Raw genomic sequence first — 23,564 nt, 5'->3', positions numbered from 1 at the left:
CCCATGGTAATTTTTTGAGGTTAACACTTAACCTATGAAAATGCTGTTGTTTGAAAATAACAGTTTAGGCATTTGGAGTAAATAATCTGCTACTAATGAACTAACACACATTGCATCATTTTAGCTTTACTTTTCCATACAGTTTTAATGAACTACTTTATTGATGATTCTAACAATTTTCACACAGAAGGTGATAGACTAGAAGTTACAGAATCCATCACTCCTGGAGACAGACTCATAGAAGATGTCTTTATTCACTTGATTTCATTGGGATCCAAAGCATTGATGACCCAAGTGTGGACTGCGCCCCCACAGTGGCAATTTATCTTTCAGTATTGATTATTCTTAACTCTCAGAAAATATATCGTGAATTTAAATAATTTATGTAAGAAATTATTCAATAATGTTCATAAGAATAGTCTGTTACTAAAGATCATTATAGAAAAATTTAAAAGAACTGTTATCAAACAGCATGTGGATTCTCTAGCAGTACACAGATAGGAAAACATACCAAATCAGGAGCCTAGCATCCAGAAGAAATAACTGGAGAAGTCTTCCTGAACACAGTCATACTGGCATTCTTGGTTACATGGCTTGTAGGCAGATAGAAGAGTGTGTCCATGGATGAGATTCCAGTTCTCTACACCATTACCACCATTTTTATGCCATGCAATAAGGATAGTAACCTCTGTTGGACAGCGTTTCTGTTATTAGCTGTTCTCAAGGGCAGACTGTTTTTCCTCATACGATATTCTGCTTGTGCCTTTATGGGAAAAATGTTGTTATTCTTGTGCTGTTTATTTGTTCACCTTTTCCCCTATCTCAGGGCTAAGGGGCCAGCCTCTCCCTGTACAAGAACCTTAGAAGGTACTTTCACATCATACATGCTCGGGTTTGAAATAGGGGTGTGGTCTCTCTCCTGCTTCCAGATCCAGTTGAGATAGAAAGAAATTAAATGCCTAGAGATATCAAGCATTTAGATCTGGTAACAGACTTAGAACTCTGGTGCTAGAACCAGATTAAGGTAGCATGCCATGTGTCTTTTACTACATAGACATCACATTAGAGTTAATAAAGATTCCATAGACTATCCTAATATAAACATTAGGATAACCCTGTACCCTGAATGAACTGTGCCCTAGTTTGGTTTCTATTGTTATGATCAAACACAAAACAATACAGCATTTTCAAAAAACGGCACTGGTTCAACTGGGGATCACCACGTAGAAGAGTGCAAATCGATCCATTCTTATCACCCTGTACCAAGCTCAAGTACAGAGGGATCAAGGACCTCCACATAAAACCAGATACACTCAAATTAATAAAAGAAAAAGTGGGGAAGAGCCTCAAACGCATGGGCAGTGGTGAAAATTTCCTGATCGGAATACCAATGGCTTATGCTCTAAGATCGAGAATTGACCAATGGGACCTCATGAAATTGCAAGGCTTCTGTAAGGGAAAGGACACTGTCATTAGGACAAAACAGCAAACAACATGTTTGCAAAAGTTCTTTACCAATCCTATCCAATAGAGGGCTAATATCGAATATATACAAAGAACTAAAGAACTTAGACTCCAGAGATTCAAATAACCCTATTAAAAATGGGGTACAGTGCTTAAAAAATAATTCTCACCTGAGGCATATTGAATGGCTGTGAAGTACCTAAGGAAATGTTCAACAGCCTTAGTCAACAGGGAAATGCTAATTAAAACAACCCTGAGATTCCACCTCATACCAGTTAGAATGGCTAAGATCAAAAACTCATGTGGCAAATGTACCCATTGAGGATGCTGAAAAAGAGAAACACTCCTCCATTGTTGGTGAGATTGCAAGCTGGTACAACCAATCTAAAAATCAGTCTGGAGATTCCTCAGAAAAATGGATATTGTACTACCTGAGGACCCTGCCATACCATTCCTCGACATATACCCAAAAGATGATCCAACATATAAGAAGGACACATGCTCCACTATGTTCATACCAGTCTTATTTATATAATACCCAGAAACTGGAAAGAAGCCAGATGTCCTTCATCAGAGAAATGGATACAGATAATCTGGTACATTTACACAATGGAATACTACTCAGCTCTTAAAAACAATGACTACATGAAATGCTTAGGAAAATTGATGGAACTAGAAAATATCATCCTGAGTGAGTTAAATCAGTCACAAAAGAACACACATGGTACCACCCACTGATAAATAGATATTAGCTCATGAGCTCAGGATATGTTAGAAACGTGTCACAAACCATATGAAGCTCAAGAAGTGGGAAGATCAAAATGGTGATCTTCATTCCTTCATAAAAGTGAGAACAAAAAACTCATGGGAGGACATACAGGGACATAGAGTGTACCAGGAACTGAGGAAAAGCTCATCCAGAGACTGCCCCACATGGGAATCCTTCCCATATTCAGCCTCTAAATCCAGTCACTATTGCTGATGACAAGATGTGCTTGCTGACAAGAGACAGATATGGGTGTCTTTGAGACGCTCTGCCAGAGCCTGACTGATACAGATGGGCTAACCTTTGGGTTGAACAATAGGACCCCAATTACGGAGTTAGAGAAAAGACAGAAGTAGGTGAAGCAGCTTGCAACACCTTAGGAAGAACAACAATATCATCCAATGAGACCTCACAGATGAGCTTCCAAGGACTAAACCAGCAACCAATGAGTACACATGGAAGGACCCATGACTCCAGCCACATATGTAGCAGAGGATGGCATTGTCCCCATCAATAGGAAGGGAAGCCCTTGGTCCTGTGAAGGCTTGTTTCCTCAATGTAGGGAAATGCCGGTGTTGAGTTTGGAATGGGTGGGTGGGAGTTGGAGCGTCTTCATAGAATCAGAGGGAGGGGGAGGGGATGGCCGAGGCTGGGAAAGGGAGTAACATTTAAAATGTAAATACATAAAATATCCAAGAAAATATACAGTTGAAAATACCAAATACACATAACAACATGAAGCATTTATGTGTTTGGTTCTGAAGCACTGAATTTGGACAATGGAACTTTGTAATACAAAGAGTAGATGGTTAAATATTCCCACCTAACAGACTTGTTTCTATTTTTATTCTTTTATCCCCTTACTCCATTTAATATTCTTTCTTTGTTTTCATTACTGTTTGGACTATCACATTGTTAATGCTCTTCGCTTTAGCTGTGCGTACAATATTATTCAAGAGGAAAAAGGGTGAACAATCGGGTTGAAAAGTATGCAGTTTACTCACAAATGGTGTGTGGAGTAGACAAAGATGAGCATGTAGATCTGGATCCTGTAGGTGTGTGGGGTGTGCAGGGCTTGCTGTGATGGGAGAACTGGGTTCTGATGTTGCCAAGTATTAACAGTTTCTGTTGCTTATGTTCTTGTGCTTGAGTGCTGCCATCTGGTTATCTCTGGGTTTAATTGGTCTAGCTGTCTCTTACTGGAGCCTGTCCCTACTGCAAGCCTGTTGACCTGTGAGCCTGTGATTCTGTGATCCTGGATACATCAGAACTTCTTGAGGGTCAAGCTGCTTCTACGTGTGGACTCAGTGGGGTCATCTCAAATTGTCAAAGCATTAATAAAAATATTAGGAGAATCAAGCCACAGCCAGAAACAGCAAGACAAGCTAACATCAGAGACAAACTGATGATGAGAAGTAAGCACAGGAAGACAAACAACAGAATCTAAGACTACTTGGCATCATCAGAGTCCAGTTCTCCCTTCAAAGGAAATATTGGATATCCAAACACACTGGAAAGGCAAGACTTAGATTTTAAATCCCGTTTTTATCATGACGATGGGGGACTTAAAGAAGGTCAGAAATGACTCCCTTAAGGAAATACAGGACAACACCGGTAAACAAGTACAATCCCTTAAAGAGGAAACACAAAAATCCCTTAAAGAATTACAGGAAAACACAACCAAGCAGTAGATGGAATTAAACAAAACCATCCATGAGTGAAAAATGTAAATAGAAACAATAAAGAAAGCACAAAGAGAGACAACCCTGGAGAGAGAAGATCTGGGGAAGAGATTAGGAGTCGTAGATGTGAGATTCACCAACAGAATACAAGAAAGAGAAGATAGAATCTCAGGGGCAGAAGATACCATGGAAAACATCAGAAGAACCGTCAAAGACAATGGAAAAAGCAGAAAGTTCTCAGCCCAAAACATACAGGAAATCCATGGAAGAATGAGAAGCTCAAACCTTAGGAATATAGGTATATAAGAGAGAGAAGACTACAAACTTAAAGGGCCAGTAAATATCTTCAACATGTTATAGAAGAAAACTTCCCTAACCTAAAGAAAGAGATGCGCATAAACATACAAGAAACATACAGAACTCCAAACAGACTGGAACAGAAAAGAAATTTCTCCTGTCACATAAAAGTCAAAACACCAAATGCAGAACAAAATGAAAGAAATTTCAAAGAAGTAAGGGGGTAAGGTCAAATAACACATGAAGGCAGACCTATAAGAATTACACTGGTCTACTCACCAGAGATTATGAGAGCCAGAAGGTCCTGGAGAGACGTCATACAGAACCTAAGAGATCACAACTGTGAGCCCAGGCTATTATATCCAGCAAAACTCTCAATTAACATAGACAAAGAATCCAAGATATTCCATGACAAATCCAAATTTACAAAATCTCTTTCTACAAATACAGCCCTACAAAGGATATTATGTGGAAAAGCCCAACACAAGGAGGGACACCACACCCAAGGAAAAGCAAGAAAGTTAATCTCTTTGCAAGCAAAATAAAGAAGAGAAACACACAAAGATAATACCACCTCTAAATACAAAAATACCAGAAAGCAACAATCACTATTCCTTAATATCTCTCAACAACAATGGACTCAATTCTCCAATAAAAAGATACAGACTGACAGATTGGATACGTAAAGAGTACCCAGCATTTTGCTCCATAGGAAACACATCTAAGAGACAAATATTGACCCTACCCCAGAGTAAAAGACTGGAAAAGGACTTTCCAAGCAAATGGTCAAAGGAAGCCAGTGAGAGTAGCCATTCTAATGTTGAATAAACCAAAAGTCAGTAAAAAAGATAAGAAAGAAAACGTCATATTCATCAAAGGAAAAATCCACCAAGATGGACTCTCAATCCTAAATGTCTATGCTCCAAATGCAAGGGCATATACATTCATAAAAGAAACCTTACTAAAGGTCAAATCACACCTTTTACCTCACACAATAATAGAGCAAGGTTTCAACACCGCTCTCTCATCAATGGACAGACCATGGAAATAGAAATTAAACAGACATAGAGAAATTAACAGAAGTTATGACACATATGTACTTAACAGATATTAATAGAACACTTCATCCTAAAACAAAAGGATACACCTACTTCTCAGCACCTCATGGTATCTTCTCAAAAATGAACCATATAACCGATCATGGAAACAGAATTTCAACAGAGATGTAGAGAAACTAACAGAAGTTATGAGACAAATGGATTTAACAGATATTTATAGAATATTCCATCCTAAAAAAAAAGGTTATACCTTCTTCTCAGAATCTCCTGGACCCTTTCCCAAAATTAACCATATAATCAGTCACTGAACAGGCCTGAACAGATACAGGAAGATAGAAATAGTCCCATGCATTCAATCATATTCCCACAGACTAAGGCTGATCTGCAATAACAACAATAACGAAAGAACGCCCATATATACATGGAAGTTGAACAACGCTCTACTCACTTATAACTTAGTCAAGGAAAAAAATGAAGAAATTAAAAGACTTCTTAGAGTTTAATGAAAATGAAGGTAAAACATATCCAAACTTTGGGACACAACAAAAGCTGTGTGAAGAAGAAAACTCATAACTGTGAGTGACTGCAAAAAAGAAAAAGACAGGGGAGAGCATACATCAGTTCCTTGACAGCACACATGAAAGCTCTAAAACAAAATGAAGCAAGTGCATCCAAGAGGAGTAGAAGGTAGGAAATAATCAATCTCAGGGCTGAAATCAACCAAGTAGAAAGGAAAAATGTCTATACAAAGATTCAACAAAACCAAGAGCTGGTTCTCTGAGAAAATCAATAAGATAGATAAACTCGTAGACAGACTAACCAGAGGGCACAGAGAGTGTGTCCAAATTAACAAAATCAGAAATGAAAAGGGAGACATAACAACAGAATCTTAGGAAATTAAAAGGATCATCAGGTCCTACTAAAAAAAGCCTATATTCAACAAAATTAAAAAATCTGGAGGAAATGAATAGTTTTCTAGACAATATCACGTACCAAAGTTAAACCATGAACAGTTAAACCATCTAAATTACCCCATAACTCCTAAAGAAGTAGAACCAGTGATTAATTGTCTGCAAATCAAAAAGAGCCCACCACAAGATGGGTTTAATGCAGAATTCTATCAGACCTTCATAGAAGACCTCATACCAATATTCCCCAAACTATTCCACAAATTAGAAACAGACAAAACACAACAAATGTCTTCTATGAAGCCACAATTACTTATACCACAGAAAGACCCAACAATGAAAGAGAATTATAGACCAAATTCCCTAATGAATGTCAACACAAAAATACTCAATAAAATTCTAGCAACCAGATCCAAGAACACATCAAAATGTTCATCCATCACGAGGAAGTAGACTTCATCCCAGGAATAGAGGGATGGTTCAATAAATGGAAATCCAACGACATAATCCACTTTATAAAAATACTCAAAGATAAATACTACATGATCATTTCATTAGATGCTGAGAAAGGAATTGACAAAATTCAACACCCTTGCATAATAAAAGTCCTGAAAAATCAGGAATTCAAGACCCATACCTAAACACAGTGAAAGCAATGTACAGGAAACCACAGAGAACATCAAACTAAATGGAGACAAATGTTAAACAGTCCCACTAAAATCAGGGAATAGACAAAGCTGCGCATTCTCTCGCTATTTAATAATAAATATAGTTTTCAAAGTCTAAGCCAGAATAATCAGACAACAAAAGAATGTCAAAGAGATACAAAGTGGAAAGTAAGAAATCAAAATATCACTATTTGCAGATGATGTCATAGTATACTTAAGGGATGACAAGAGTTCCACCAGAAAACTACTAAACCTGATAATGAGCAAAGTGGCTGTGTATAAAATTTACTCAAAGATATCAGTAGCCATTTTCTACTCAAAGGTTAAACAGGCTGAGAAAGAAATTAGGGAATGATACCCTTCATATTACTCCCAAATAATACATAATACCATGGTATGACTTTAACCAAGACAGTGAAAGATCTGTATGACAAGAACTTCCAGTCTCTAAAGAAAGAAATAGAAGAAGATGTCAGAAGATGGAAAGACCTATCATGCTCATGGATTATCAGAATTAATATGGTAAAAATGGCCATTTTGTCAAACGCAATGTACAGATTCAATATACTCTCCAAAATACCAACTGAATTCTTCATAGAGACAGTATGAGCAATTTGCATTTTTGTTTGGAATAACAACAACAACAAACAAAACAAAACAAAACAAAACAAAGAAACAAAAAGGAACGAAGGTAGTTAAAAGTATTCTCAACAATAAAAGAAAAGACCTTCTGGTGGAATCTCCATCCCTGACTTCAGCAGTATTACACAGCAGTAGTTATGAAAACTGCATGTTAGTTGTACAGAGACAGACAGATAGATCAGTGGAATTTAATTGAAAACCCAAAAATGAACCCACACACCTATGGTCACTTGATCTTTGACAAAGGAGCTAAAGCCATTCAATGGAAAAAAGATAGCATTTTCAAGAAATGGTGCTATTTCAACTTGATGTCAGTATGTAGAAGAATGCAAATAGATTCATTCTTATCACCCTGTACAAAGCTTAAGTCCAAGTGGATCAAGGACCTCCTCATCAAACCAGATACACTCAAACCAATAGAAAAAAAGTGGGGAAGAGTCTGAAACACATGGGCACTGGGGAAATTTTCCTGACTAGATCACCAATGGCTTATGCTCTAAGGTCAAGAATCTACAAATGGGACCTCATAAAACTACAAAGCTTCTGTAAGGCAAAGGACTTTATCATTAGGACAAAAAGGAACCAACAGATTGGGAAAAGATCTTTACCAATCCTACAACTGAAAGAGGGCTAATATCCAAAATATACAAAGAATTCAAGAAGTTAGACTCCAGTGAGTCAGAGAACCCATGAAAAAATGGGGTACAGTGTTAAACAAAGAATTCTCAGCTCGGGAATATTGAATGTCGGAAAAGCACCTAAAGAAATGTTCAACATACATCTGTAGTCATCCAGGGAATGCAAATTGAAACAACCGTGAGATTCCACCTCACACCAGTCAGAATGACTAAGAAAAAAAAAACTCAGGTGACAGCAGATGCTGGCAAGGATGAGGAGAAAGAGGAACACTCCTGCATTGATGGTGGGATTTTAAACTGGTACAACCTCTCTGGAAATCCCTGGGTAGGTTCTTCAGAAAATTGAAAATTGGACTCTCTGAGGTTCCTGCTATATTTCTCTTGGCCATATTCCCAAAAGATGTTCCAACATAAAACAAAAACCCCAAAAGAACAACAATTCCAACCAACCAGAGCTCCTAGGGAGTAATCCACTACCCACAGAGTACACATAGACTGACCCATGGCTCTAGCTGCATATGTAGCCAAGCATGGCCTTGTTGGGTACCAATGGGAGGAGAAACCCTTTGTCCTGCCATGTCTGGACCTCCCACTGCAGTGGAATTTCAGGGCGGGGAGACAGGAAAGGTAGATATTTGGGGAGGGGGACAAGCTTATAGAAGAAGGGGGAGGGCAAATGTGATGGGGGATTATGAATGTGATATCAGGAAATAGAATAACATTTGAAATCTAAGTACAATTAAAAAATAGAAAAGAAAAGAAAAATAAAGAAAAATTATCCAGTAAAAATAAAATAAAATAAAAAAAATATAAAAAGAGCAAACTACAAAAATACAGTTACATACAATCAGCCTTAAGGGAACTAGCTCAGTGTATATGGGTGTTTGCTGGGCAAATATAGACATGAGTTTAAATCTCCATAAAAATCACATCTGACTACATATGTGCCTCTAAACTAAGCCTTGAGAGCAGCAGACAAAATATTGGTGCTGGCATGCCAACCTAGCTCCAAGTTCAGACACCATCTCAAAGGACTAAGCAGGACAATGATAGAGCAGGACACCTGAACTCCTCCTCTAGACTGTGCATGCGAACAAATGCTCACAACCAGGTGTACACACACACACACACACACACACACACACACACACACAAACACACACACACACACGCATAAAATATTCTTTGAAGAGTATTGAAGACAATGTTAACATAACTAAGGTAAAGAGAGGAGCCAATAAAACACCCAGTGTAGTCTCAGAGTGTCTCCTCAACACATCACATTGCAAAGACATCATGTCTGGATTCAGCCTCCTTTACCAAACTCACTCCAGAGAGCTGCTGCAATCCTCCAGCCACATGAGGATGCAACAAAAGGCACAGCCCACAAGTTAATGTCCTGGCTGACTGGCCTGTGGCATTTTGTTGTAACCCATGAGTCTCATGCAACAACCCCAAAGCCACACTGTCAGGCTCTCTCACTGAAGCTCAGGCTTGCTGGCAGCTCCTGCTGAGACTAGTTTTCTGTTCTTTGATATTTCATGAGTGATACTCTAATTCATGCTCGTCTATAGCACACACAGAGGCTGCATGCAAAACTCCTACGTTAGGTTGACCTCCTGAGCTGTTCAATAAGTTGCAAAATAGTGTTATGACTGAACATCTCACAATCCTCTGAGTTTCCCTCAGATGATGATGTGAGTTTGGTAAGCTCAAACATATGATTTCCTTGTTCTTTTACCAATAAAATGAATTATAGTTATATCAGATGTCTTTATAATATGTACCCCAAACCAAAAGTATACAGAAGAGACAAATACCCACGTTTTACATAAATAACAATGCAGATGCTTCTGAAAAGCCTGACTTTTAAGTAAGGACACCTTTACTATTGGTGACACTTTTTTTTCAATTTTTGTGTTTATTAACTTGAGTATTTCTTATTTACATTTCGAGTGTTATTCCCTTTCCCAGTTTCCAGGCCAACAATCCCCTAACCCCTCTTCCTCCTCCCCTTCTTTATGGTTGTTCCCCTCCCCATCCTCCCCCCTTGCCGCCTCCCCCCAACAATCACGTTCACTGTGGGTTCAGTCTTAGCAGGATATTGGTGAATTTTGAAAATGTTTTGAAAAGAAATATTTGAATATAACAAAAGATTCTTAATTTTTGTTTTCTACTATATTTCAAAATCACCATATTACTTTAACTTTTATACTCTATCTTATTAAATATGATTGAATAAATTTTTTCATACTTTGTCCTTTTCATTGGAAGTTTTCTTTGAAGACCTACAAAAATATAATATACTTTCTGATGAATATTAAATTTGTAAAATAAAACAGAAAAATGTTTATTTCTCCTATTCATAAAATTTATCAGCTATTAGAAATAAAATAATTTTCTACAAAAGAAATATGCGGTAGACAAGAAGGGGAACATTAATATACAATGAATACTATGACTGCAATCATAAAAAGATTGAAATTAAGACTGGAACACAGCTCAGGTTGACAGAAGGCACTGCTTGTGCACAGGAGTTGAGTTCAGTGGCCCAGAAGCCATGCTGTGTGTCTCACAACCAACTCTAACTCCAGATCTACAAACACGTAAAACCTGTGGCTTCCACCACCAACTCTAGTCATGTCTGCATACAACTACAAGCACAGACATGTACATGTTATTTAAAATAATGATGATAATATTAACATTTTTAAAAATAATATATTTTGTTCAAATATTAAAGGCATTAAGACAAGGTAAAATGTCCTTCCTCATTTGTTTGATAGAAGCAAATACACTAACATCTCCATTGTCATTTCCAGTAAGAACTTGGAATGAGGTAGACACAAACTGTACCAGGATTTTAAATCCAGAAGTGTTCAAAACACAATACAGAGCTAAGATCACAAAAGGGGTCAAGGGAGCTCCACTGGCCCAAACCTGCTCAGGGAAGACATGAGCAGTTGCTTTAGCCTGGAAATGTTCACTAAATCTTCATTTATGTCTTCACAGTTTTGGTTGGTTTTTGGTTGAGAACTTTTGCTCTATTTATCAAATCTTGGCGAAGAAAATCTTGTTTTGTTTAACAAACCATGTGTGCCTCTGCCTTCGGGGTTGAGGATTCTAAGATGACCATTGAATAGTTATTTTCTCTATCATTTAGAAACTATCAATCCTAGCTTTCTGTCTGGTGAGAAACTGGATGAAGACTCTATGGGAAAAACATGGGAAAGTCTCACCCCTAGGGATGGTAGTCACAGTGCAGTTTGGTCAAAGTATGCCAGGGTCAGTGAGAAGTTAACATTTTGTTCTTATGTGAGTCCAAGAAAATGATCTACTTTTCTCAAGTGCAGATGGGATAGCTTCCACAAACCAACAGTTGTTACAGAATGTTAGGGTCTAAGTGAAAAATGAACCATGTTATCCATTGACTAATATATGAATGTTTCTGTGTGCCCTTTAGCTTGTGTCATATTAAATGCAAGCTGGAGTAATTTGAGAAAAAACTGAATTGAGTTTAGGTAAGGTCATGGAACCTTTTAATTGATTGATGACATTGGGTATAAGGTCATGGCTCCACATAAGTACGTAACTGTATAATATTACAAACAATAAAGCAAACTAATACACTGTCCATAAACCAGTGTTGGATATCAGTTGTGAATCGCTTATTATAATTCATATGATACCACTCATTATTTTTAAAGTAGAAAGAGGCTTTATTGGGGTTTGGATATCTACTATCAAGAGAGGATCCTGTGCTTGAACATTGGTCTCTGGCATGTGACCCTGTTTTCTGAGGTTGTAGAAAATCTGAAAAACATAACCTAGCAGAAAGAAGTAGGTCATAGGAGATATAGGGACTGCTAACTGGGTGTAACCATCTTCCTCAAGTCTCTACTGCCTCACTGACCTTAATTCTTTCCTGTCTGGAGGACAGAAAATAAAGAAAACAAGTGGACTGTGCCCAACCCTCATTGGTCCATTTCAGCTCTGACCTCAAAAGGAACCATTGTGAGGTCATTTACTTCCTTAGTTACTGAAAACACATCCTGTCTGTACAGGGCATTAGCTGTTGGTTGGTGGCTGGGTTAGTTGGTTGGTTTGGTTGGTTTGGTTGGCTGGTTGATTGGATGGTTGGTTGGTTGGTTGGTTGGCTGGACAGCAATTGCATTTATTCAGTTAGCCACTGAACTTGGATATTCATGAATTGTTGAATCTGAACACAGTGAGTTTTCCTCTATATTCCTATATCTCACTTTAGACTTGTTTGTTTTCTGTATTTAAACTAAGTCTCTGTTCCTGTATATTTTTGTTTGAATATTGAATAGGAGAATTTTTCTTTGTTGATTTGATTTATCACCCGATTTTGCATTGTCATATTTTACATGTATTTATTCCATGAACTAATTTTGAACAATAGTTTATGATAACAAAACAGCACAAACAATCTCCTAATGGCATTTCCAGACATGTACATAAAGAACTTTGACCATATTCCCATGATCACACTTTCCCTGGCTAGTCCCTTTCAGGTTCCTCAGTTTTTCCCTTTTAGTTTGTTCCCTTTCTTTCCAAGTACTGGCCCAATTGTTCAAGTTCTCCTATTCAGAGGACTGGTAGGCTACATTGGGTGGTCTATTAAGAAAAGGCACCAACAGGTCTCTGTGATTTAGCAGGAAGCCTCCCCCTAGCAGGTTAACTTGGGATCTTCCTTGCAGTGCAAACTCATGACCCTATGCTAGCTACAAGGCAATGCTTAGATCCTAATTTTTTGATGATAACTATGAAAGTAGGTAGATGAATAGAATTCAAGGACAGAATAGATATAAGTCTAAGAAGATCCAGTTTTATACTGCCAAGAAGAACTTTCCAAAGTGAGACATATGATACTATGACCCTTTATTTACCTGGGTCATTCTGTTGGCAGCTGTCATTCCATTGAATTGCTATCTTCTATCTTCAGGAGAAGAAATGTGACTCTGAAGCTAGTGTGGTACCAGGCACAGGAGGTCGGGCAAATAATGAACTTGAAGCAAAGGAACAAGCATGGGCCTTTGAGTCTTGCTGGCAAAACAGCTTAAAGTACACGTCCAGGAAAAAAAGTGCCTAGTGCTGGAATGGTCTGCCCAGCATTCCACTGGACTCACTCAAACAACATTTAGAGAAAGAGAGGGAATTTTATATTGACAATGTGCCTCTCCAAATTTCCAAACCTAGGCTTGAATAAAACTACTTCCACCATTCCTATAGGTTTTATCTGCTAGTGGAATGGGAGTGCAGAACAGAACCTTCATAGTCAAGCAACGAAGAGCCTTTCAGGATCCTTTTTGCTTTCCATGACATTGCTGAGGAAGGAGGGTTGTATTCCCTGGGACATTCAAAAATCTAACATCTGATTAGAGACCTAACAAGTAGGACTTTGAAGCCCATGGCTGGACCATACCTGTACCTCTGTTTCATTGTTTGAAGGTTTAGCTTGTTAGCATTGCTAGGAAATGCTTTGTGTGCAATGTGTACACATGTGGTGTTTCTATATGACTATGAACATTTCAAGAGGGAATGTCCTTCCTTGACCTCTGCTAAACTGCAGTCCATTTCCTTTGGCATCTGTCATGGAGTTGGTTCTTAGTGAGTCCTGTCAGATTCCTCTAATGTGTAAAACTGATGAGTTGTGGTGAGAGGGGATAGCAGCATACATTCAAACACATGCAAATGGTTCACAAAAGCCCTTGCACCTCTGTCATTAATGTCATAATCTCATGTGTAAGCCCAATGGGTCTAAAGTTACTTTCTAGAGCTTTGGGAACATAGATCAAGCAAAAAATACATAGCAGCCACTTCTTTCTTTCATTTCGCATGTTTGTTTTTGTTCCATGAGACAGACGCTCCTGGACCACAGGCTGGAATCATCATTTCCGAGAAGCCAAAGATTACTTGAAGTGATGATCTTCCTCCTCCACTTTAACAAATTTTATAATTAACATGGGCTCATCTTTATGAGACTATCCTGACTTTAACTTTGTCCTATGTCTGTCAGAGGACCCTGAGGAACTCTCATCACTCTGGGTCCAGGTAGCTTACCCAAGTCTAGATTTTTCTTATCGGACTGTTTTGTGCCAATTCCTACTTCAACTTTCAACCCCAATTCAACAGCAGTAAGATGTGGATACACAGGAAACTGCTACAGGGCACAACATGTCACCTTCACCAAAGATACACTGATCTCATACTTTTTCTTGACCCTCTGGGAATACATACACAGGGCCAGTTAGAATTAGAAAGCAGCCTTGGTACATAATTAATTTGTTGGGTACTTGTCCTTGCCTTGCTAACATCCTGATGCACAAGTAATCAACTTCTGTTGTTTTGAAGTTCAAACAGAAGGCATTTTGTTTGAGAGCAGAAGGACCCAGAGTTCCAGAACCAGGCACCATCTACTACATCAGTTGTTTATAGGTTCCTGGCTTAGGGGTGTTTACTTGATCATTTGGAACATATCAGCTCACTGTTTCTAGATCTTGAGCTTTGGTCAGAAGTCTCAAGCCTGAGGGCAGGCAATATGGGATTAATGGTGTCATATTCCTCTCAGCCCCCAAAATGGTAGTCTCATGCCCAGGGGTGCAATGAGCAATAGCATTTTGTCACAACAATCAAGGTAGTCAGGACTTACAATCCTTTAGCAACCACTTGTCGGAGTTCAAAAAGTAAATAGAATACATTGAATATGGACATGAATTATTACAAACTTATGAAGTCTGGGGTCCATGTGAAAAGCAAGACAATGTCCATCAACTTGCCATTGAATATCAGAATCCATTAAAAACTGGAGTGCCAAAGCTCTGGCGTCCATTGTCATTCTCAGGATTCCTTGTTTGATTATTAATGACAAAGTGTCCTTGTTAAAGATGGAGTGTTAAGTGTTTGAACATTGTTCCCATTAGGTGGTGCAATTTGGGGTTAATTATGGTCCTTGGGCAGGGGTACAAGTAGGAAGAAATGGGTCACTGGGTAACACTGGGGACAGACTCTTGAGTCAAACCTGCCCTCTAGTGCTCTAATGACCAAGACTAGCCTTCCTGTCCATGGAGACAGAAGCAGAGGAGAAGGAATGGACCGTGCCTAGCCACAGTGTTGGCTGCTCTTTGCTCTAACCTCCCAAGGAACCCTGTGACAATGGATAGACACCTGTCTACTTACAGCTCTGATTGAGGCTGCATTCTGTCCTTACAGGTACAGAAGCTGTTGCTTGGCTGGAAAGAAATTACAGTTTGAGGACACAGAAATTATACTTGGACATTCAGGAGCTGTTGGACCCTGACATAGTGAGTTTCTCCAACTTTGGACACTTCAACTTGCTCTTTTTGACTTTGGTTTCTGTATTTGCTGGCTTGAGTTATGCATTTACATTTCCATGTTTTTTATTATCTTCTATTTCACATTTTATTAAATTATGTTTGCTATGTTAGAGTATTCTATTTTTTCACTTCATATGTATGACAGATTTGCATCCTCATATGCCTTGAGTACCATATCCCAGATGCATTCTGTGGAGGTCAGAAGAGGGAGTCAGGTTTTCTGGGTCTGGAGTTACAGGGGTTGTGAGTCTCTCACACCATCCCTAAGATTGATACAATAACATATTCACATAGCATAACTCAGTTGTGTAAGAAAATACAATCTCTCTATACCTGTCTATAGTTCCACTTCCCCGAAATCTGATTCCTTTGCTAACCTGACAGCTCATACTAATAAAATTATATAGAAAGACTTGTATCACTATTTTAAGTGGTGTATACCACCTGTGAGTGTGCTGTATAGGTGTGATTAGAGTCGAGAGGTGTAGTAACCCCTGGAGCTGGAGTTAGGGTAGCTGTGGGCACCTGTGTTCTGAGAACCACCTACAGGTCCTCTGCCTGAGTAGCCAAATTTGGGAACTCCAGACGCAGATCGCCATCCTGCACAGTATAGGTTTTCGGGGATCTGTTCTCTTTACACCTTCTCTTGAAGCTGATATTCTAGATGCCTCTACTCAAAGAGAATGCTGAGATCAGGAGAGAGGATGGTGAGCTTTTCCAATTTAGTGGCTTTTAGTGTCTAGGATTCTCTCAGTTTGCAGTTGGTCCCTGACAACCGCCTCTATGTCACATTTTGCATCTGCTCCTTTGCAGTAGGTCCTTGTCCTTCCCTTCCCAATATGTAAAGTACATGTCTAGATTGTCTGATGTTTTTCTGAGCTTTTTTTCTCATCTCTTTAATGTAGGAATTTGAGCGTATCAACATGTTCTGGGGCCTGTTTTTAAATGTCTGTTTTATTTCTCATTGCAAGTTTGCTTCTAGCCATATAAAGGAGGGCCTGATCATGGAGCAGGACCCAGAGAGCCGAGACTCTATCGAGAACTTTACCACTGACTATAAGATCATAAGAACCCTGGGAAGGGGACGATTTTCAGTGGTAAAAATGGCCTATCACGTCCCAACCCTCACCTGTGTAGCTATAAAAGTTCTCAAGAACACCGAGAAGTGCTCCTCAGTGATGAGCAGGGAAGTTGACATTCTAAAGTCCCTGGGCCATCCTCATATCATCAAGGTGGTCGAAGTGGTCCAGACAAGAGAGGCCACCCACCTGGTCATGGAGCATGCCTCTCAGGGAGACCTACTGGACCGAATCCGGGAATGTGGATATTTAAAATCGTGGGAGGCCCGAAGAATGTTTAGACAGATATTAGAGGCAGTACAATTCTGCCATGACAATAATATTGTCCACCGAGACATAAAGGCCAACAACATTTTGATAGACGGAAGGTCGAATGCCAAGCTCTGTGATTTTGGCCTAGCTGCTAAAACACTTCCTGGGCAGAAGCTGATTGATTTCTGTGGCACGCTGCCATACTGTGCGCCAGAATTCTTTGAAGCTGAGGAATATGAGGGCCGCCCATTTGACGTATGGAGTGTAGGTGTCCTCCTCTTCTTCATGGTGACTGGGCACTTGCCTTTCCTAGGCAAGTCATTTGCAGAGGTGAGGAGACAAATCAGTTCAGCCAATTTCAGCATTCCGCCTCACGTTGCCAACGATATTTTCAATGTTATAGTGGAAATGCTGATGATAAATCCCAGCAGGAGGCCCAGCATCCAGCAAATTATGATGCGCCCCATGATCAAAGACAGCCAGGCCTACTCACCACTGACATCCATACAGACGTTCACAGGAACACCAAGCCCTAGCACCATCAAAGCCATGAGAGTCATGAGGCATACACCTGAGAAAAGCACTGAGTCTCTGATAGACCCAAATATCAACGAGGTGCTGGCAACATACTTGATTCAACAGCACAAGCCACTCAGGAAAGTCTGCACACACCACCAAGTGGAGCCAGGTCTAGAAGATCTTCACTCCTTCCCTCGTTTTCTTAAGAGAAAGGGACCTCTTCTCTCCTCCTTCACCTTGTCCTCACATTCATCCAATATTCGGGAGAAGGAGGATAGGAAGAATTCCAGGAAGGTTGTCAGAAGGCATGCTGTAGGCTACCAGCAAACAAGGACCAACACCGTCCAGCTCGATCTCCTGGACTGTCCTATAGCTGAAGAATTCAGGGATAACAGGCTGCAAATCAGGAAGACATTCTCAGACTCCAAGACTGTGTTGTCTTGTAGTCTAACTGAACATATCCAGTCACCTCGACTTCAATACACCTATTCCACTACAGCAGACCGGAATGTGTCCTCCTTCATACCGCCACATGATTTCTGTGCATCACTGCAGACACCTAAGGGGATAAGCCTTGCAGGCTGCTCTGGAGATACCTGGCAGAGAGAGACACTCGTGGACAAAAACACCTTCATCAAGGAAGAGGCCATGGTTCATGAAGATACCGTCACTAGTGGCCAGCCACAAGTTCCTTGCCCAGCTTCCCGTCGGGGATGGCGTCAGCACTGGAAGGGGTTTAAAAAGACAATTAGTAGAAGCCTTCGAAACCTGTGCTGCTGTCTGCCACCACCATCAGAAAATCAAGTCTCCTGCAATAACTTGGCTCTCAGGAAGAGAGGAGAACATTGTGTCACCCACAGAACCAGGTGGGTGCATGTCCTCATTCATTTCATCCATATTCCCTCCTGTCCTTTGTGACAAATGAGGATTGTCCTTGAGGCACAGAGAAACTTGACAAACTGTAACTTCAGAAAGATTAAGTCCATAGAAACCCCTGAAGGGTGATCTGATGCTTTGTGAGTCATAAGGGGAATCAGAGACACTGATTAAAGCAGGACGAGAGGGAGGTGGGGGCATGCCCAAATGGGGCAGAGAGTCCTAAGACAACCAGTGGGGTGCTATGACTCTTTATGGAAAGCACAGGAAGTTCTCTGTTTTTCAGACACCAAGAGCCTCTTTTCTGTCTTTTTCTTTTCAAGTCCTGAAGAACAGCAGCCTCAGCTCCCTGGCTTTTAAGCCAGTGGTGGGGGTTGGCCTGGCTGAAAATTATACAGTCTCAGAGGAGCCAGGCCAGACGTCCAGGTGCCTGTGTGCTTGCAGGCCCCTTCTCCAGAGGAAGAGCTGTCCACACCACAGCAAGGTCTCTCCAGGTAAAGCCCCAGGCAGGAAGGCCTGCCTTTTCACTGTGTCTTGCTCAGAAGGGAGGGATGAAGTAGAACAGTGCCCTAAAAGTGTCAGTGGATCAGTAGCCCTCTGACCTCTCTTCTAGCAGAGGTAAACATCAGAGATTGATCTGTGGGACTGTACTGTTCTTTGCTTCCTGTTTCTTGCAGAGAACATGGTCTTCTTCATGAATTAGACTTCTCAGAAAAGTCTCCCTAGTCAGCCCATCAGACCTGAGCTAAAATGGGTTCCCAGGTGGAATATGAGACCTCTATGTCTCCTCTGAAGGGAATTCTCCTGTCAAACTTTGACCAGACCCTCACCCATCCCCACTGCCCTGCAAATGATATCACAGTTTATATTGCTTAAGTCCTCAGACCCAACTCAGGGTAAAGCTTACAAAACCCATACTGTGGAGTGACTCCCAAGGCAGCTGTGCCCTCTCTCTCACCAGTTCTGCCCTGTAATTACTCACCTCTCTATGTTTGCTCCCTCAAGGCCAACTTTCAAATGTCTAACTGGATTCCTACCTGTGTCACAGCCTCCTCGAAGGAGGAGGGACAGGTGTTATGAGCAGAGTCAAAAGAATAACTTAATGATGGAGCAGAAAATTGGTGTGGCCCTAGCTCATGACAGCTTCCGGCCTCCACTGGAGTATGCATTCCACTGGATAAATCTACCCAGGCTGCTTCCATTAACCTGAGAATTTGCACACTGCTTTTTTATGCCCAGTTAAACAGCCTTGCAATTCCTTTGTGAGAGCTTCTGGGAAGCTTTCCCTGTCCCTCCTACTGTTACATTTGTTAAGATATCATCTCCTGTGTTCTTTTTAACTAGACTGTATCAACATCTTCCACAGCATGAGGTGTACAGAATACCATATGACTGACGTGGAGGGTCCCTCTGACCCAGTGTCTCTCTTAATTTGTTCAAAGGACATCAAGGATCCTGGCATAGTAATCCTGCAGTGATATGTGCTGAGTTTAACAGCATGTCCCTATAGTACTCCACCATTGTGATCACATACATATTTCTCATGTGCTTTATCCCCTGAGCTACAGGAAATTCTCTTACGACAGACAATCGTTTCCTGTCTAATTTGAGTGGGAAAGCATATCATATTCCACTCTGGAGCAAGAAGAGTACTATATGAACTCGTGTATCTGAACCCACAATGCACAAGTTTGGGAAAGTTCATTAAAGGGGTTCTTTGCTGGCCTCTAGCACTGAACCAGGTTAGCTACTCAGACAAAACCAAGGAAAGCCTCTCACAGACCCTGGCCAGCCTAGGTTTTAAGAGTTGGCCTCACACCCTGATGATTCCTTGTCATCCATACCCTGATATGTAGAAGCCCTGGTGAGTCTATATCTCTGTCAGTGTGTCTGTCTTTACTTTTACATGAACTACTTCCATGCAGGTGGGTCTCAATGGATGTTTCTTATACTGGACTCCTAGAGAGCCATGTACCCCTCAGGATGGCCTTAAGTGGAAAACACAAAATAGAAATATCAAGTATAAATCCCAATTGATGGAAATAGATTCACAAAATTAAAAACCAACAGATGAAAAACACTAACCACTCCAATAAAAATCCTTAATACATCACTCTTAATTCTAACAGACTCACAGGTGTATGCTAAGGGAACATATTCCATGTACAATAGACAGAAGAAATTGGTTCTTATTTTCTGATATGTTTATGTAAATTAAGCATACTTTCATTTTTTTTTCTTCTTACATTTGTTTTGTTTTTTTTTCCTATTTTGGAATAGTGTTGCTATGCTGGTTTTAGTGTTCACACAGTCAAACCTAAAATTCAGAGAGAATACCACTCGGGATAGAATGAAAGCCCAGGCTACCTTTGTCTTCCTCTTGATCTTGCTGCCTCTGTTCCTCCTTTAGTGTAATGCTATGCTGTGAACATTTCTGTTTTCATCAAGGTCTCTTAAATCCCAACAGGCCACCTTGTAGCTAAAGATTACCTTGAGCACGATCCTCTTCTTCCTGTCTCTAATTCTGCAATGTAGAAGTTTCAGTTCTGAGCCACTCTACCCTGTCAAGTAACACAACTTCAAGGCCAGTATAGGCAAGAGGAAGTACCAGGCTGAGTGCAATCCTGTCAGAAAAGGGACATTCTAAATATTTTTACCTGGCAGATCTGGTCTCTGCAGCTGGGGAGATGGATGTTGGGTAAAGTGTCACAGTGCAACAAAAGGACTCTGGAAATCAGACAAGGAAGAATCATGGTGTCATCTTAGGCCTTGAGCTTAACAGAGGCAGGTGTGGCAGACTGATGAGCTGAGATTACTGACATATTACTCTGTCTCAATATTGAGGTAAAAAAGCATTTGATGATTATTCCTGGCCTTCAGGTATGAGGACAAACAGACAGACACCAACACACAAACACACACACACACACACACACACACACACACAGAGAGAGAGAGAGAGAGAGAGAGAGAGACAGAGAGACAAAGAGACAGAGAGACAGAGAGAGAAAGAGAGTGAGAGAGAGAGAGAGGGGTAACTCTGAGGTAATGTATGTATCATGCACATATTAACTCTTTATAGATCTATCTAGACTTTTCCAACTATGGACTGTCTAAATTTTATAGTCATGTCTGTCTATTTCTTGGCCAGTGAACATGAACCTATGTCCCGTGGCAAAAAACCTACTCGGGTTTTCTAGTGATGAATATATTTTCTTTCTCTTGTTTAACTCCAGTTTTCTTTATGCAGTCCAGGCAGCCAAGGACTTTTGATCCTGCTGGACAACGGACTGGACACAATGAGTGGCCTGATGAGTGGACCGTTGGACCATTTGGGACTCACCTGGACTAAAATCCATGTATAACAAAAGGGTCTCCAACATCCTGCTCCTTCCACTAGGAGGGCAGGTGAAAGGAAGATGCTCCGAGATATAGATTTCTTGGGGCTTATTTTTTTTCTGTGTGTTTTCTTTTGAAGATTGTAAGGTTTGCTTTTTATTCCTTTTATTTGTATATAATTTTGTTCATACATATGTATTTATCTAATATTTTAATGTTTTAATTGAAACAGTGACATCACCTTCCTCTTTTGTACCTCCTCTCCAAACTCTCCCAGCTATCCTATATCAAACTTTTCTCATGCCTTCACTCTTAAGTTGATGGACTTCTTTACGTGATTAAATTTGTTATATATTTTTACTTATCTTGTGTATCCAGAAATAAATATAAATATACCTGCAGAGCCCATATTTGTTGCTTGTGTATATATTTGTTCAGACTGACTACTCTCTATTTGACAACATGGTACTTTGTATTTTTACCTTTTGATATTTTCTCTTCCCCATCTTAAAATTCTTTTTCTGGCTAATGGTTTCTTGCCATTTTTATTTAACCTAAATTATTTATTTCCTTCTTTTGCCTCCTTTCTATACTCCCCCCATCTTTGATTCTACTACAACAAAGACCACTGCCTGTGGGAAGGAATCACTCTTGAAAGAGCCAGAGGTGTGGGTCAATTGAAGACCAGTGGGAAAGTTCCACTGTCGACCTTCAAGCACATTGACCCATCCCATCCAGGCAATAGTCAGTTCCCAGAGAACTGCAAGCCAAACTGTTAAACAAAGCTACCTATGATTTCCAACTCACCTCTCCTTCCCCTCTGGAAAAGCAGGAATGGTTCACTGATCACTAGTCAGTAGGAGGTCACTTTGCCCCATCAATAATACACTGCCTAGTTACCAACTGCTTGAATTCTGCCCCAGTTCTTAGCAAGGTATATAACTCCCTGTCAGAGTCTATTCAGGGTCACCTCCCTTTAAGTGGGAAGGCCTCAATAAGGCAGAATGAACTCCTCTTGCTATTGTATAGATGACTGTCTCCATGAATCTCAATCAAGAGTTCCTGGAATCGGTTCAGTTTGGACCTCACATTGGTGTATTCAACTGGAAACTTGCTTCTTCTGTGGGACCCATGGGAGAGTGGTGAAAGGGAGGAGTGGCAGTTACAGCTAGGTACTGAGGTTGACTTCTCTGTGCTCTCTCTATCTAGCTTCATTGTGTTCTGCTTTTGGCTCCTTTCTTTCTTGCAAGCATCAGGAGGGCTCACAGAGGCTAGGTAACAGGGATTTGACCTGTCCAGAGGCCTGCAATGTCAGAGAACTTTGATCCAGTGTGAGGCCAGCAAAGTCACCAGAACCTGTGTGCATCTCACTTCTGGCAGGAGCAGATAGCCTGAGTTATCCCATCCACGGCAGGGATGGGGTTGGTCTGTGTACTTTGCCCTTGAAAAGGGACACTTGGTTTGTGTGTTAGTTGTTCTTTTTTTGCATTCTTGTTTTCATGTTTTGGACTTGAACTGATGAAAATTTTAGACAGGGGACCAATTGTTTTCTCACCTTAATCTTATTCTGAGTAATTTTCAAGAATTTAGGACTAAGGACCACTTAATGAAACTTGGAGTGGCCTGCTTTTGATGTTAAATGGCACCAGGAGAGAGACCTCTTAACTCTTCAAGGTGTCAGCAATAGAGGATAAAATGTTTCAGACATTTCCCCTCCTCCCCAACCCCTACCTTCTAAACACTTCTTCTTCACTAGAAACAACAAAAGCCTACTTCAGCCCAGCAGCCAGCTCCTTCCTTATTGACAGATTCAGCCTTAGGGCTGGAGACATGGCACAGAGGTGAAGAGAACTGAGCGCTCTTCCAGAGCTCCTGAGTTTAATGCCCAGCAGACACTTGTTGAATCCCTTTTTCTTCAGGATTGGTTCAGAGTTTCATGGCTCACAAGGTCACAAGGATTACCCCTTTTTCCCTGCTCTTTTGCTCATTGCTGACACAGTGCAAACTGGCATCCAGCA

The 23,564-nt window shown here is 40.4% G+C and overlaps 1 protein-coding gene across 2 annotated transcripts; it reads left to right on the top strand.

Moving 5' to 3' along the window:
• Positions 1-12,193: 12,193 nt before the first annotated feature.
• On the top strand, positions 12,194-21,952 carry LOC134482622 (sperm motility kinase X-like). Of its 2 annotated transcripts, XM_063276828.1 has the most exons (5): positions 12,194-12,351; positions 15,357-15,448; positions 16,453-18,197; positions 18,531-18,701; positions 21,458-21,952. In XM_063276828.1, the coding sequence occupies exons 3-4, from the start codon at positions 16,486-16,488 to the stop codon at positions 18,565-18,567; spliced, it is 1,749 nt and encodes a 582-aa protein (XP_063132898.1). In that variant the 5' UTR covers positions 12,194-12,351; positions 15,357-15,448; positions 16,453-16,485; the 3' UTR covers positions 18,568-18,701; positions 21,458-21,952. The 2 variants fall into 2 exon arrangements, with proteins under 2 accessions (XP_063132898.1, XP_063132897.1); XM_063276827.1 differs by lacking the exons at positions 12,194-12,351; positions 15,357-15,448 and having other exon boundaries at positions 15,584-18,197.
• The last annotated feature ends 1,612 nt before the right edge of the window (positions 21,953-23,564 follow it).

Source organism: Rattus norvegicus, chromosome 17, assembly GCF_036323735.1.
Source record: "Rattus norvegicus strain BN/NHsdMcwi chromosome 17, GRCr8, whole genome shotgun sequence".
In the NCBI taxonomy this organism is placed as follows: domain Eukaryota; kingdom Metazoa; phylum Chordata; class Mammalia; order Rodentia; family Muridae; genus Rattus; species Rattus norvegicus.
The sequence above is the reverse complement of the archived record's forward strand: the minus strand, read 5'-3'. Positions and strand labels throughout refer to the sequence as shown.